This window comes from Scophthalmus maximus, chromosome 6 (assembly GCF_022379125.1).
Source record: "Scophthalmus maximus strain ysfricsl-2021 chromosome 6, ASM2237912v1, whole genome shotgun sequence".
In the NCBI taxonomy this organism is placed as follows: Eukaryota; Metazoa; Chordata; class Actinopteri; order Pleuronectiformes; family Scophthalmidae; genus Scophthalmus; species Scophthalmus maximus.
Window position 1 is genome coordinate 3,404,983 of NC_061520.1, and position 11,531 is coordinate 3,416,513.

The window sequence follows — 11,531 nt, forward strand, 5'->3', positions numbered from 1 at the left end:
GGGGGGGGGGGGGGGGGGACTATTTTTATTAATCCATTTCCCAAGTTACACCTCTGTTACATATCTAGGTAGCCACCAGGCTACCACCTTCATATAAAAGAAAAGAAGAAATGAACCATAAATACATTAAAATAATGATACGCTTTCACATGACATATTACAGAATTGTGCGGAAGTAAATATATATACATCAAACATAATCTAGGCAAAGTAAAAAGCAACCCAAGCATGGGAATAAAAGCAATAAAAGATCCAAACTCTGTGCAAAATGAAATAAAATACAAGAAGAAGAAATGAGACATAAATACAATAAAATAATCATATTCCTTACACGTGACATAATACTGAATTGGGCGGCGGTAAATGCAAGTTAAAAGGTAGCATTGATCCTGGGACAACGAGACCTGTTGTGTAATGGACAGACTGTTTTTCATCCAGATGTCTAAAGGAGTTGTTTGGGGATTTAGAACCAAAATAATAATAAAAAAATTGTTTCAAGGGTCATCTTTAAATTCATAGTGGAATTGGAGAAATACTGACAAGCAGGTAGAGAGACATATAATGAGGGACCCTCAGTTGTGAGTGAACACTAGTAAGTGTTTTCAAACGTGCCTCTAAATTTTCAGACATTGAAAAATGTATTATATAATCTAAAGAATCCCCCTTCTGGAAACTCTGCTCAATCAAATGTATTCTGGGCCTTTATTTTGAAGACAGGAAGTGGCCTGTGGGCGGCTGCTGCGAGCTCCAGCTCCGGATCCATCCCCGGATCCTGCATCTTCATCATCATCATCAGCTACAACCAGCTGTTTCTAGTGTTGAAGGACTGGGTATTCTGTCTCTGTGGCTGTGTTTGACATTTGATGCAGGGTTAGAGGGGGAAGTCACATGTAAACAGAGATGTGGACTCATATGGATTTACATGCAGGTCAGTAAAAGAAAAAACCCAGTCGTGTGAACTGAAGCCACCAAGGTACAGCTCGTGTGTGTGTGAGTCAAGGGGTCCAAGTGCTACTATGGTGATGTAATAATTCCATACATCATGTCCTGGGGAACTTGACAAACATGTTGGGGGAAAAGGGATTTTTCAACCAAAAAAAAAGAAAGATCCGCCCCTTTAACTGGATCTATGCCAAAATTGTACGGGTCTTTCCTTGACCCATGCCCCATCCCGCCACCTAGTTCGGTGCAAAACGGTTGTGTACTTTGTGCGTTGATCCAGCTGACTGACAAACAAGGCACCCAGAAACAGGAGGCGGACATTTGCATCCACCTCGATGCAGAGATGCTGGTGTGAGATGTAGGGAAGAGGGAACAGGGCACTTTCACAATATAGAGGAGGATGCAGCTTTTGTGTCAGAAACTGTAGAGCATGTCCTCGTTAACTGCAGGGAAATATGTGGCAGAGACAACAAACAGAAAAGAAGAGACATGATGGAAGAAAAGAAAAGAGGACAGAGGAAGGGGGGGGGGGGTGACGATTATACACGGAGACAAGGCGGGGAGACGGTGAGGAGGACAATGAAATGGAATACTGGACGCTGTCTGTCAGAGTTGCCTGACTCCAGAGGATGGCAGCAGTGCAAGCGTCCGTTAAAGCCCGAAAGAAATAGAGGAAGAAGAAGAACAATGTGATTTTTGTTCAGGCGCCGTCCACGTCGCGTTGTGTTGGGGTCCTGCGTGGAGGCTCGGCGCGCCAGTCCCCGCGGCTGCTGAGGCTCAATTTCAAAAAAAAAAAAAAAAAAAAATACGTGCGGACGTTTACAACGATATCAGTTCACAACATCAAGCCGCCGGGGGGAACTTTGGATCGGCTTTCGTCCAGCGATGAATCTAGAACTGCTCGGTAACTAAAACCAAACGGAGAAACGCTCCCCGTGTGCGTCGATCCTGCGTCGCGATACGCGCTTGTTGTGGTTAGCATTGTGAGTTAGCCTAGCATGCTAGCAGCAGCCGACACGAGTTCCCACTAAAATCATATTAACTTACACACTTTTCGCTTTCTGCTCATGTTTTATGAAGCTGGCTGACGTCGTGATGCACGTGTTGCCCGAGTCCGATAGATACTTCTAAGTTAACGCTTCTCACCGAATGGAAGAAGACCAAGTGTGAGTTAGCTAACGTTAGCCTCGACAACATTGTCTTCACTCGTATCTTCACGGAATGTTTCTTTAAGAGTCGCCGTCATTTCGCTTTCAATTTTTTTTAAAAATTCTTTATGGTTTGTTTGATTCCCAATGTGAGTGGCACCGCTGGGAGGAAGAACCAGCACACAGCTGGTCCACATGACAGCGTCACCAACGTCACTGCGGAGGAAACGTGTCGTTGGTTCACGATTTCAGTTATTATGATCATGCACAACGGAGGGAAATCAGAAATGGAATTTTCTTCTGTTTTCATGTGGTTGACAGGGAGAAAGATTCTATTTCTGTTTTCAGAAGTAGTGTGGGCCTGAGGCGTGTGGTTCCGTGTGGTTGTGTTTGGCCTGGTGTTGTGAAACTGTCCCTGATCTGTTTGACAACAAAAGGTTTTACAGCTGTGAATCTGGGTCAGTCCAGGTTGGAGGCAAAGTGTTTGCTGAGCTATAGCCCAGTTGTGGGTCTGGTCCTCTTTTTGTGATTGCACACATGGTTTATCAAATTGATTTTACACTGTACTAAGGGTAAGGGTACTTCTTTAACTGCCAAAACTTTTTTCAAACTAAATCTGATGCCAAATTCAGTCTTGTGAAAAGAAAACTTTTGTTTGTTTTACCAGGAAATCTTTTAAGACATGTTAGGTTAATTGTTTAGCAAACATAAAGATAAGATAAGATACGATATACCTTTTATTTGTCCAACTATGGGGAAATTCGGGCATTACAGCAGCAAAGTGGACAGAAGAATATATAAGAAATTTACAAAAACTATATTTAAATATATAGAATTATATATATAAATATAATACTCCCGATACTATTATCAACCAGTATGAGTAGTGGCCTGATAAAAATTCTGCTTTATTCATTTGAATAAATTTCAGTGTTTTCTTTTTGACTTCAATTTGAAAAAAGATGGTTTGCACTTGCAAATTTCCAAATTTACTTTCTGAAAAAGTAAATTTTTTTTGTGTTTATCTTTGACTCTGCTTTAACTTTGCTTTATTTTTCAAGTTTTTTTATCTGAATATTACATAAAAGTTGTGATCATTTCTAATCAGTGTGAAATTTGTAATCTTGGTCAAAATCCAAGTTCGTTTTGTAAATGACTCAAATGTCAACATCTCATGTTTTTCTCTCACAGAAGTTTTGCTTTCTTTTTACATTATTTCCTGCTTCTTTTTGATAAATATTCTAAATATTGCCTATACTTTAGTTATCTCAATTTTATATATTGTAGTGTAGCTGTCGTAGTCCATTCTGTGTATTGTATATTCATCTGTTCCTTGAATTCTTTTAATTTTTTCCTACATCAAAGATCCTTTTGGGATCATGTTTGAATATTAATTTATTTAGTCAAAGTTTCTCATCACTGTCTCTTTGTCATTCCTCTCCTAGAGTCGTTCGGGCAGAACTATCCAGAGGTAAGTGACCGGCTCTTAATGTTCACACAAGCTTGATTGAAGTTTCAGTTAAAATTTGTGCAGTTTAAATCCTCCAGCCTGAGTTAAATCTTTAATTTTACAGTAGTTTGATAAACTTCTCTAGGCCTGATGCTAACTGGCTTCCTTGTGGCTGTGTGTTGTTAGGAGGCAGATGGCACCCTGGACTGTATCAGCATGGCCCTCACCTGCACCTTCAACCGCTGGGGCACCCTGCTGGCCGTGGGCTGCAACGACGGCCGCATCGTCATCTGGGACTTTCTCACACGGGGAATCGCCAAAATCATCAGCGCTCACATTCACCCAGTCTGCTCTCTGTGGTGAGACACATCAGCCAGTGTGTGAACGTCCAATTCAGACACATCTGTCTTTTACCTGCCTCCTCTCGCCACACAGTATTTGTGTGAAAATTATGTTTTCAAGATCTATGTCAACACCAGAACAGTTAGACAACAATTAAATCTCAAATTTATTTAGGTGGTTTTGAGACACCCTGCACTGACCACTTGTTGATTTGTATAATGATTGTGAAAATCTCTTCAATATATTGAGCTCTTGTTATAAATACTTCTGCTCAAGACGTCCACGGTCACAGTCTGCCTGGTTCAACTGCATCAATTTTTCCATAAACAACATCTTCGTGATGAACTTCAGAATGCTATATATTTGTGTGTGTCTATGTGTGTGCGTGCAGCTGGAGTCGAGATGGCCACAAGCTGGTGAGCGCCTCCACAGACAACATCGTCTCGCAGTGGGACGTCCTGACTGGAGACTGTGACCAGAGATTCCGTTTCCCCTCGCCCATCCTGAAACTACAGTGCCACCCCAGAGACATGTGAGTGAACGGACACCATTTGTCCTTTTGTTTTTGTGGTGTCTTGATGAGTTATAAGCTACTGTACTTTGCATTTTTGTTCTAAGAAATGACGTCTGTCTTTTTAGGGACAAGGTGCTGGTGTGTCCCATGAAGTCTGCCCCGGTGCTGCTGACCCTGTCAGACTCCAAGCACGTTGTCCTGCCCGTGGACGACGACTCAGACCTGAACGTGGTGGCAGCCTTCGACAGACGGGGCGAATACATCTACACGGGCAACGCCAAAGGAAAGGTCAGCCTCTCTTTCAGTCAAACTGAAAACACGGTACAACCTTTTTGTTCACATCACTGCATTTCAAGAGGGCACGAGTATATAAGAATTTGATTGAGGAAAAAAGTCTATTACTTCTGATCAGAGGAAATTACAATTGTAAATTTCCCTCCGCTCACAATTTACACCCTAAAGCGTTCACCTGTGACGCAGCCAGTGTTTTTTTTTCTGTTTCCTTCACCTTCGTATCTCCTCCCGTCTGTTGTTGCAGATCCTGGTGTTGAATACAAACACTCAGGAGCTGGTGGCGTCTTTCAGAGTGACCACTGGCACCAGTAACACCACAGCCATCAAATCCATCGAATTTGCACGCAAGGGCAGGTGAGAGGCGACGGGAAGTCAAACGCGATAATGACACAATCTTAACATTGAAAGCAGGATTGTTCTTGTGCTTTTTTTCCCTTGTGCTCTTAATTTTACTTTGTCCACTTTTCCTGCCGTCTGTGCAGTTGCTTTCTCATCAACACGGCAGACCGCATCATCAGAGTATACGACGGCAGGGAGATACTGACCTGTGGCCGGGATGGTGAACCCGAACCTATGCAGAAACTACAGGATCTGGTCAACAGGTACGTCACCGCAGAATTCATCACACCAGAGGACGTGTGATGTTGGGGAATAAGGATTATGCTGTTTGTTTTAAACCTTAGTCCCACTAGACTCAAAAAATGTTTTTCTTCTGTTTCTGTACTCTAAAATGTCTGACATTGACTATAGGGACATGTCACTGTTTTCACATTCCTCTCCTGGAGGAGGAGATTTCTGTGTCACTTCGCCGCAATTTCAAATTCAAACAAATCCTGTTCAAGCTAGATTTGGTACGTAATATGCAAATGTGAGGCAAAGAAACAGGAAACTTCCAGTGCAGCATAGGCAGCGCATCATGAGGACGGCGGGTGTGTAAGCAGACAGTTAGCATTAGCATTTGCAGAGCGAGAGAGTTTTATGGCTGAATCTCGCCGATGTTGCCGCTAGCCATCTTATTGCGCACATTATTCCATCTACGCAGCCTGTGTTATTTGCATATCATGAATATTCATAGTCTCAGAATTCCTCAATGAGGGAGTGACAGTGCATTGGTTTCCAGCCCCATTTCAGAGGTTTTTTAAAACTTTTTTTGGGGTAAACAATTGTTAAACAAAATATTAGGCATAGCAGATTCTTTTTCTATACATTAAAACATGACTGGAGGGGGTCTTTAAAGTGTTTGTATAAAAATAGTTTAGTTTAAAAAAAAAAAACTGCAAGGTCGTGCTGAGGTCAAAATATCAAGTTTCGTAGTACAGCATCAGTCTCTTCCTCTGATCTCAGTTCGGTCACGTCCTCCATTCTTATCTTCCCCGTCCAGGACTCCGTGGAAGCGCTGCTGTTTCTCCGGGGATGGCGAATACATTGTGGCCGGCTCGGCCAGGCAGCACGCCCTCTACATCTGGGAGAAGAGCATCGGCAACCTGGTGAAGATCCTGCACGGAACCAGAGGAGAGCTGCTGCTTGATGTCGCTGTAAGGATGTCAGAACGTAAAAGTCTGGCTCAGTAGAGCACAGTGTGACACAACACTTCTGAGAATGTATTTTCAGTTAGATTGAGATGTTATGTTGTTAACAATCAGATAATTCACTCATCTAACATTAAACGTCTCTTCAGTGGCATCCTGTCCGTCCGATCATCGCCTCCATCTCCAGTGGAGTGGTCTCCATCTGGGCTCAGAACCAAGTGGTGAGCAGACAGTGAAAGTCGAGGCTGAATGTACACGAATGAACAGATCAATGTTTATTAAATTTGGCCTGGCAAAATCAAAACAAAACGTGGGTCGTAAACAAAGCAAAAACTACCAGCTGAGTTTTGTCTGAATCTTTTGTTTGTCCGCAGGAAAACTGGAGCGCCTTCGCTCCCGACTTCAAAGAGCTGGACGAGAACGTGGAGTACGAGGAGCGAGAGTCAGAGTTCGACATCGAGGACGAGGACAAGAGTGAACCTGAGCAGACAGGTAACAAACAAACACTCACTCACACACACACACACACTCACTCACACACACTCACACACACACACACACACACACACACACACACACACACACACACACACACACACACACACACACACACACACACACACACACACACACACACACACACACACACACACACACACACACAATGCAAAGTTGACTGTTATTATGGCCTGTGGTTGTTCTCCTGTTCTACCAGGAGAACAGGTCCTTCCTGGTTTCACCATCAACTTGTGCTCATGTTGCAGGTGCAGACGCTGCAGAAGATGAAGAGGTGGATGTCACCACCGTTGACCCCATAGTTGCTTTTTGCAGCAGGTGAGAGAAACAAAGACGATCTATTACATCAATGTCTCTTCTCTGATCTGAGCAGATGCCATATAATCTCGATTTTTATCCCTGAATGATCAAAAACTGGATAAATAGTATAAATCCAAGACATTGAATTAGCTCTTCAACTACTGAGAGTCTGTGTCTTGTGTCCTGTAGTGACGAGGAGCTGGAAGACTACAAGGCCCTGCTGTACCTGCCCATCGCCCCCGAAGTCGAGGACCCCGAGGAAAACCCCTTCGGCCCCCCGCCGGACTCCTCGGTCCAGGGTTCTGCCCCAGAGGAGGCAGTGGCTGGCGGCGGCGACAAGAAGCAGCGGCAGCCTTCGTCTGAAGGAGGCCCGGCCAAAAAGAAGGCCCGCACCACCACCATCGAACTGCAGGGGGTGCCCAGTGACGGTGAGAGAGAGAGAGAGAGAGAGAGAGAGAGAGAGAGAGAGATACATTTACTGTCTGTGTTCTTGTTTTTATGTTATGTTTCTATATTTTAATGTTGCACATTTTCATAATAATGGGCAGGACTCTTATTTTACTATCATCAAGTGCAGGAAAGTAAAAGCAGCCGGTTACTGTATTTCCCCTGTTGTTGATAATTTAGTACGAAGTGACCGTGATCTCTGTGCGGCTCCTTTTTAACACATTTACATTTTATGCAAATGCAACACGTGCCAACATCTTTACCTGTAGTCTTTTTAATTAATACTAATCTCCAGCAGTGGAGCCTCTCTGCTGCCCTCGTATATGAAATATATATGTATGAACATTTACTTTATTTCTTCGAAGAACATGAAATTAATTAAAAATCATCTCAATATAGCAATATTCCTGAGGAAATAATCTGTTCATAACTTTATGTAAATCGCTACTTTTACTCAAAATAAGTTCACTATTTCACATTTAACAGCTAATTGTTCTGTGCTGTTCATCATCGATATCCATACAAACTACATGTGTTTATGATTAAATTCTTCACTACAGCACACAGTTGTTTACAAGAGCATAAAGTTCTCTCCTAAATTGCCCTTCAAAGTTCACCAGATCAGTGGATTTGACACGTATGAACAAGGCCGTCACTGACCTTTGGCCTGTCTTCTCTCTCTCCTCAGAGGTGCACCCCCTGCTGGGCGTGAAGGGGGACGGCAAGTCCAAGAAGAAGACAGCGGGTCGGCCCAAAGGCTCCAAAGGTAAAGACAAAGACTTCCCCTTCCGGCCCAAACCTTACAGGGGCGAACGCCCCTCCTTCCCCGGGGAAGTCTTGGGCGGCTCTGGCCCGGGAGTTGGAGGAGTTGGAGGAGGAGGAGGAGTAGGAGGGATGAAGGGCAGGGCAGAGGGGGGCCTGGCCACAGGTAAGCACACCACTGCCCCTGCTGCTGCTGCCTCTCGGAGCTCTGCTAGTCCTGCTGCCCTGCTACACTGACTGACACCTCACCAGCCCAGCTTGTCTCCAAAGCACCCACCCCCATCCCCCCCTTCCTGTGCTGCTTCCACCCCAACCCCACCCATCCCAACCACGCAGCCCAATCACAGACCCCCTATTTGTTGTAAATCCACAGTCTGGAGGTCTGAACACAGAGCAAACTGTCTGTTTTTTAAAAATCTGATCCATTTGAAAAAACTAATATTACATAGGAGGTTATTTATCCAGACTCTTATCAGTCAGAAATAAGGATTATGATAGTTATATTTTTTAATTGGACCTTAATGGGGCAGAAGTTACTTTGTGGTTGTGACATTTACCTCACTTTTAATGAGGAACTACTAATATACTCAACAGGCCTATTTTAAAATCCACTTTTTCCTCGCTTCTGGAAGTGGACGGCCTTGAAGATGATCAGTATATTGCAAGTACTGAGAAACTTTCCATTGGATTTTTTTTAAAGATATAAAACAAAAACAAACACCAGCCTCATCTTTTTTTAAATGTGAATATTCTACTGAACAATTACCACATAATCAAACTTATCCGCAAAAAGAAAACAGAAGAAAAGTGGTCGAAACATAATTCTTTGAGCAGTCACAGTTTTACAGTCGGAGGTAGTTTCACAGTTTCTATTAGATTTGCTTAATGTGTCTGTGATCCTCGGCCTCACTCTGGACACTTTGCTGTCTTTTTTAACATTGGTGAAGTCAGAATGTGGTTGGCAAGTAGGTCGTTGACGTGCTCACGGTGCGGGACGGCGGGCTTGTTTTCATCGCAGGCTAGCTGGCTAGTCTGCATCTACTTCCTGCGTGGCCTTTGACCCTCCCGCTCTCCCACTCCCACCTCGCTCCTTGGGCTTGTCATGTGACGTAAAACGTTTGTCTGCAGCGACGCCGCTCAGCTCCTGTCTTTGTGTTTTTTTATGTTTCTGTGTCGCAGATGTGAGGTGATAGTGAATGTTTATTAAAGGAGACATATTCTGCTTTTTTTGTCTATGTAAAATTTTTGCAAAGTTAAAAAGGCCCAAAGTCTGAGTTCCAATCCCTGACAGGAAACACTGCTCCTGGGCGTCGGTTCCGCACTTGGTGGCGCTGGCGCTCCCTGATGCGGGTTCGGTTCCGACCCTGGCCCTTGCTGCAGGTCTTCCCCATCTCTATCCCCCTTTCACACGAACAGCTGTCCTGTCAATTAAGGCTAAAAATCCCCTGAAGCTCCTGAAACTGTCAGTAGTCCGGCCGATACTTCTGTAAGACGGTGATGTCACGATATTTTCCGGAAGTGCAAAACGTATGCCTTGCGGCTGTCAGACTGACAGCCCACAAACAGCCAGGTAAAGGGAGAACGGAGGACGACACTTCCTACATGAGCTGGAAGCGGTTGACCAATCACGACAGAATGGAGCCAGCTGGCCAATCAGAGCAGACTGGGCTTCATTGGGAGGGAGGGGCCTTAAAGAGACAGGAGCTAAAGCCAAGTGTTTCAGACAAGAGGCTGTGAAGGAGGAGCTGCAGGAAGCACAGAGAGCATCAAAGCATGTGAACCTTTTCAAGTCATAATCCAAGTTAAAAATTATGAACCTGAATATGAGCAGAATGTGTCTCCTTTAAGCATTAATGTCTTCCTATAAAAGTTCTGTTACTAAACCGCTTCATGATCCTGCAGGTGTTTGGTATAATGTTAGGATTTTCCCCCCCAAATTCAATTCAAAGATATGCAGCTTAAAATCAAGAAGCTGTTGTGTAAGTTATTCAACAAAAATGGATTCACACCAATAAAAAACAAAGAAATAAAAGCAAAAGAAGAAAAAAACGTCATGTAAATACAAATCAATACAAATAAAGAATAAAAGCAATAGAAAAATTAAAAAAGAATAATTTTCCTCAACATCGACTGACTAACTGTACTGAAGATGAGATTAACGTTAATCTGTTTCTACTTGAAGCTAAGCCACAACATCAGAGATTCAAAGATCTGCTGAAAATATTTTTTCTTACATAATCTAACTTTTTGGGAAATTCTTTGCAGATACAGATTATTTTAAAAATAATCAGTGAATGTCAACAGTTTGTGTTGAACACAAAACACGGCGGTTGATGCACTAATGTGATCTGTGCTGTGGAAATGTACATTACACTCGATTCATTGTGTGAAACATTAAACACCCTTCCTCTGATGTTTTTGTCCGTGTTGGCTTTTATTTTAAAACTTGACCTTTAGTTGATTTGAGCTTTTACAGTAGTTTACTATAGGAAGAATATTTCATGTAGGCAGTGTCTCGTTGCTCATGATGATGTGTCCGTCTGACAGTGTCTGTGTGTTTCTGCAGGGAGTCTGGTCACACCGTCGTACAAACAGCACGACATTGGAGGGATGGACTGATCACTGCCGCGAACACTTGTGGAATTAACACCAACAGGCTCAGACAAAGAGACACGAACCCCGGATGTCTCGAACAGACTGTGAGTGAGCAGCAGCCTGTTCGCTGTTCAGACTGTTTCCTCTCAAAAACCAGCACACAGCGTCACAGGGAAACTCCTCGGCCTGGATTACACACACACATGCACATGCACACACAGACACACACACACACACACACACACACACACACACACACACACACACACACACACACACACACACACACACAGAGATGTCTGTGAGTCATCACAGTAGATATCACATGTCCGTGAGTCTCTATAGAACGCCTGCATCCTGATTGTGTAACGTGTGTGTGTGTGTGTGTGTGTGTGTTGTTTTTCTCATTGTTTTTATACGTATTAAAACATTCTGATTTATAAGGAACAAGTTGTTGTGTTTTTTTTGTTTCGAAGGCACAGGTTGATTCTTGAAAACTGGAAAAAAAAGTTTAAAAAAAAATTCTGATAATGATTTATCATCCCGTTAAAAAATGTAAACATAAGAGGACAATATGGAGGTGTGGCGTTCACATACTTTTTGATTAGAGCCTGACTGATAAGGATATGTTTTTTATGTGTCAATGATTCCTAAGATGTCATTTTCAGATGTAGTTGAGGCTTGATATTGAT

General features: G+C 43.2%; 1 protein-coding gene across 4 annotated transcripts; it reads left to right on the plus strand.

The window, feature by feature from the left end:
* The first annotated feature begins 758 nt into the window (after positions 1 to 758).
* rbbp5 (retinoblastoma binding protein 5) lies at positions 759 to 11,286 on the plus strand. Of its 4 annotated transcripts, none has more exons than XM_035631072.2 (14): positions 759 to 928; positions 3,536 to 3,561; positions 3,727 to 3,899; positions 4,274 to 4,414; positions 4,522 to 4,684; positions 4,935 to 5,044; positions 5,173 to 5,292; positions 6,072 to 6,225; positions 6,369 to 6,440; positions 6,594 to 6,711; positions 6,984 to 7,053; positions 7,225 to 7,463; positions 8,171 to 8,410; positions 10,811 to 11,286. In XM_035631072.2, the coding sequence occupies exons 1-14, from the start codon at positions 901 to 903 to the stop codon at positions 10,861 to 10,863; spliced, it is 1,707 nt and encodes a 568-aa protein (XP_035486965.1). In that variant the 5' UTR covers positions 759 to 900; the 3' UTR covers positions 10,864 to 11,286. The 4 variants fall into 4 exon arrangements, with proteins under 4 accessions (XP_035486965.1, XP_035486967.1, XP_035486966.1 ...); XM_035631074.2 differs by having other exon boundaries at positions 761 to 928; positions 8,171 to 8,248; XM_035631073.2 differs by lacking the exon at positions 759 to 928 and adding an exon at positions 1,543 to 1,846.
* The last annotated feature ends 245 nt before the right edge of the window (positions 11,287 to 11,531 follow it).

Coding starts and splice junctions, on each gene's coding strand:
- rbbp5 (XM_035631072.2), top strand. CDS start 901: ATGTGGACTCATATGGATTTACATGCAG. Junction 3,900..4,273: donor CACCCAGTCTGCTCTCTGTG/GTGAGACACATC, acceptor GTGTGCGTGCAG/CTGGAGTCGAGATGGCCACA. Junction 5,045..5,172: donor GAATTTGCACGCAAGGGCAG/GTGAGAGGCGAC, acceptor CCGTCTGTGCAG/TTGCTTTCTCATCAACACGG.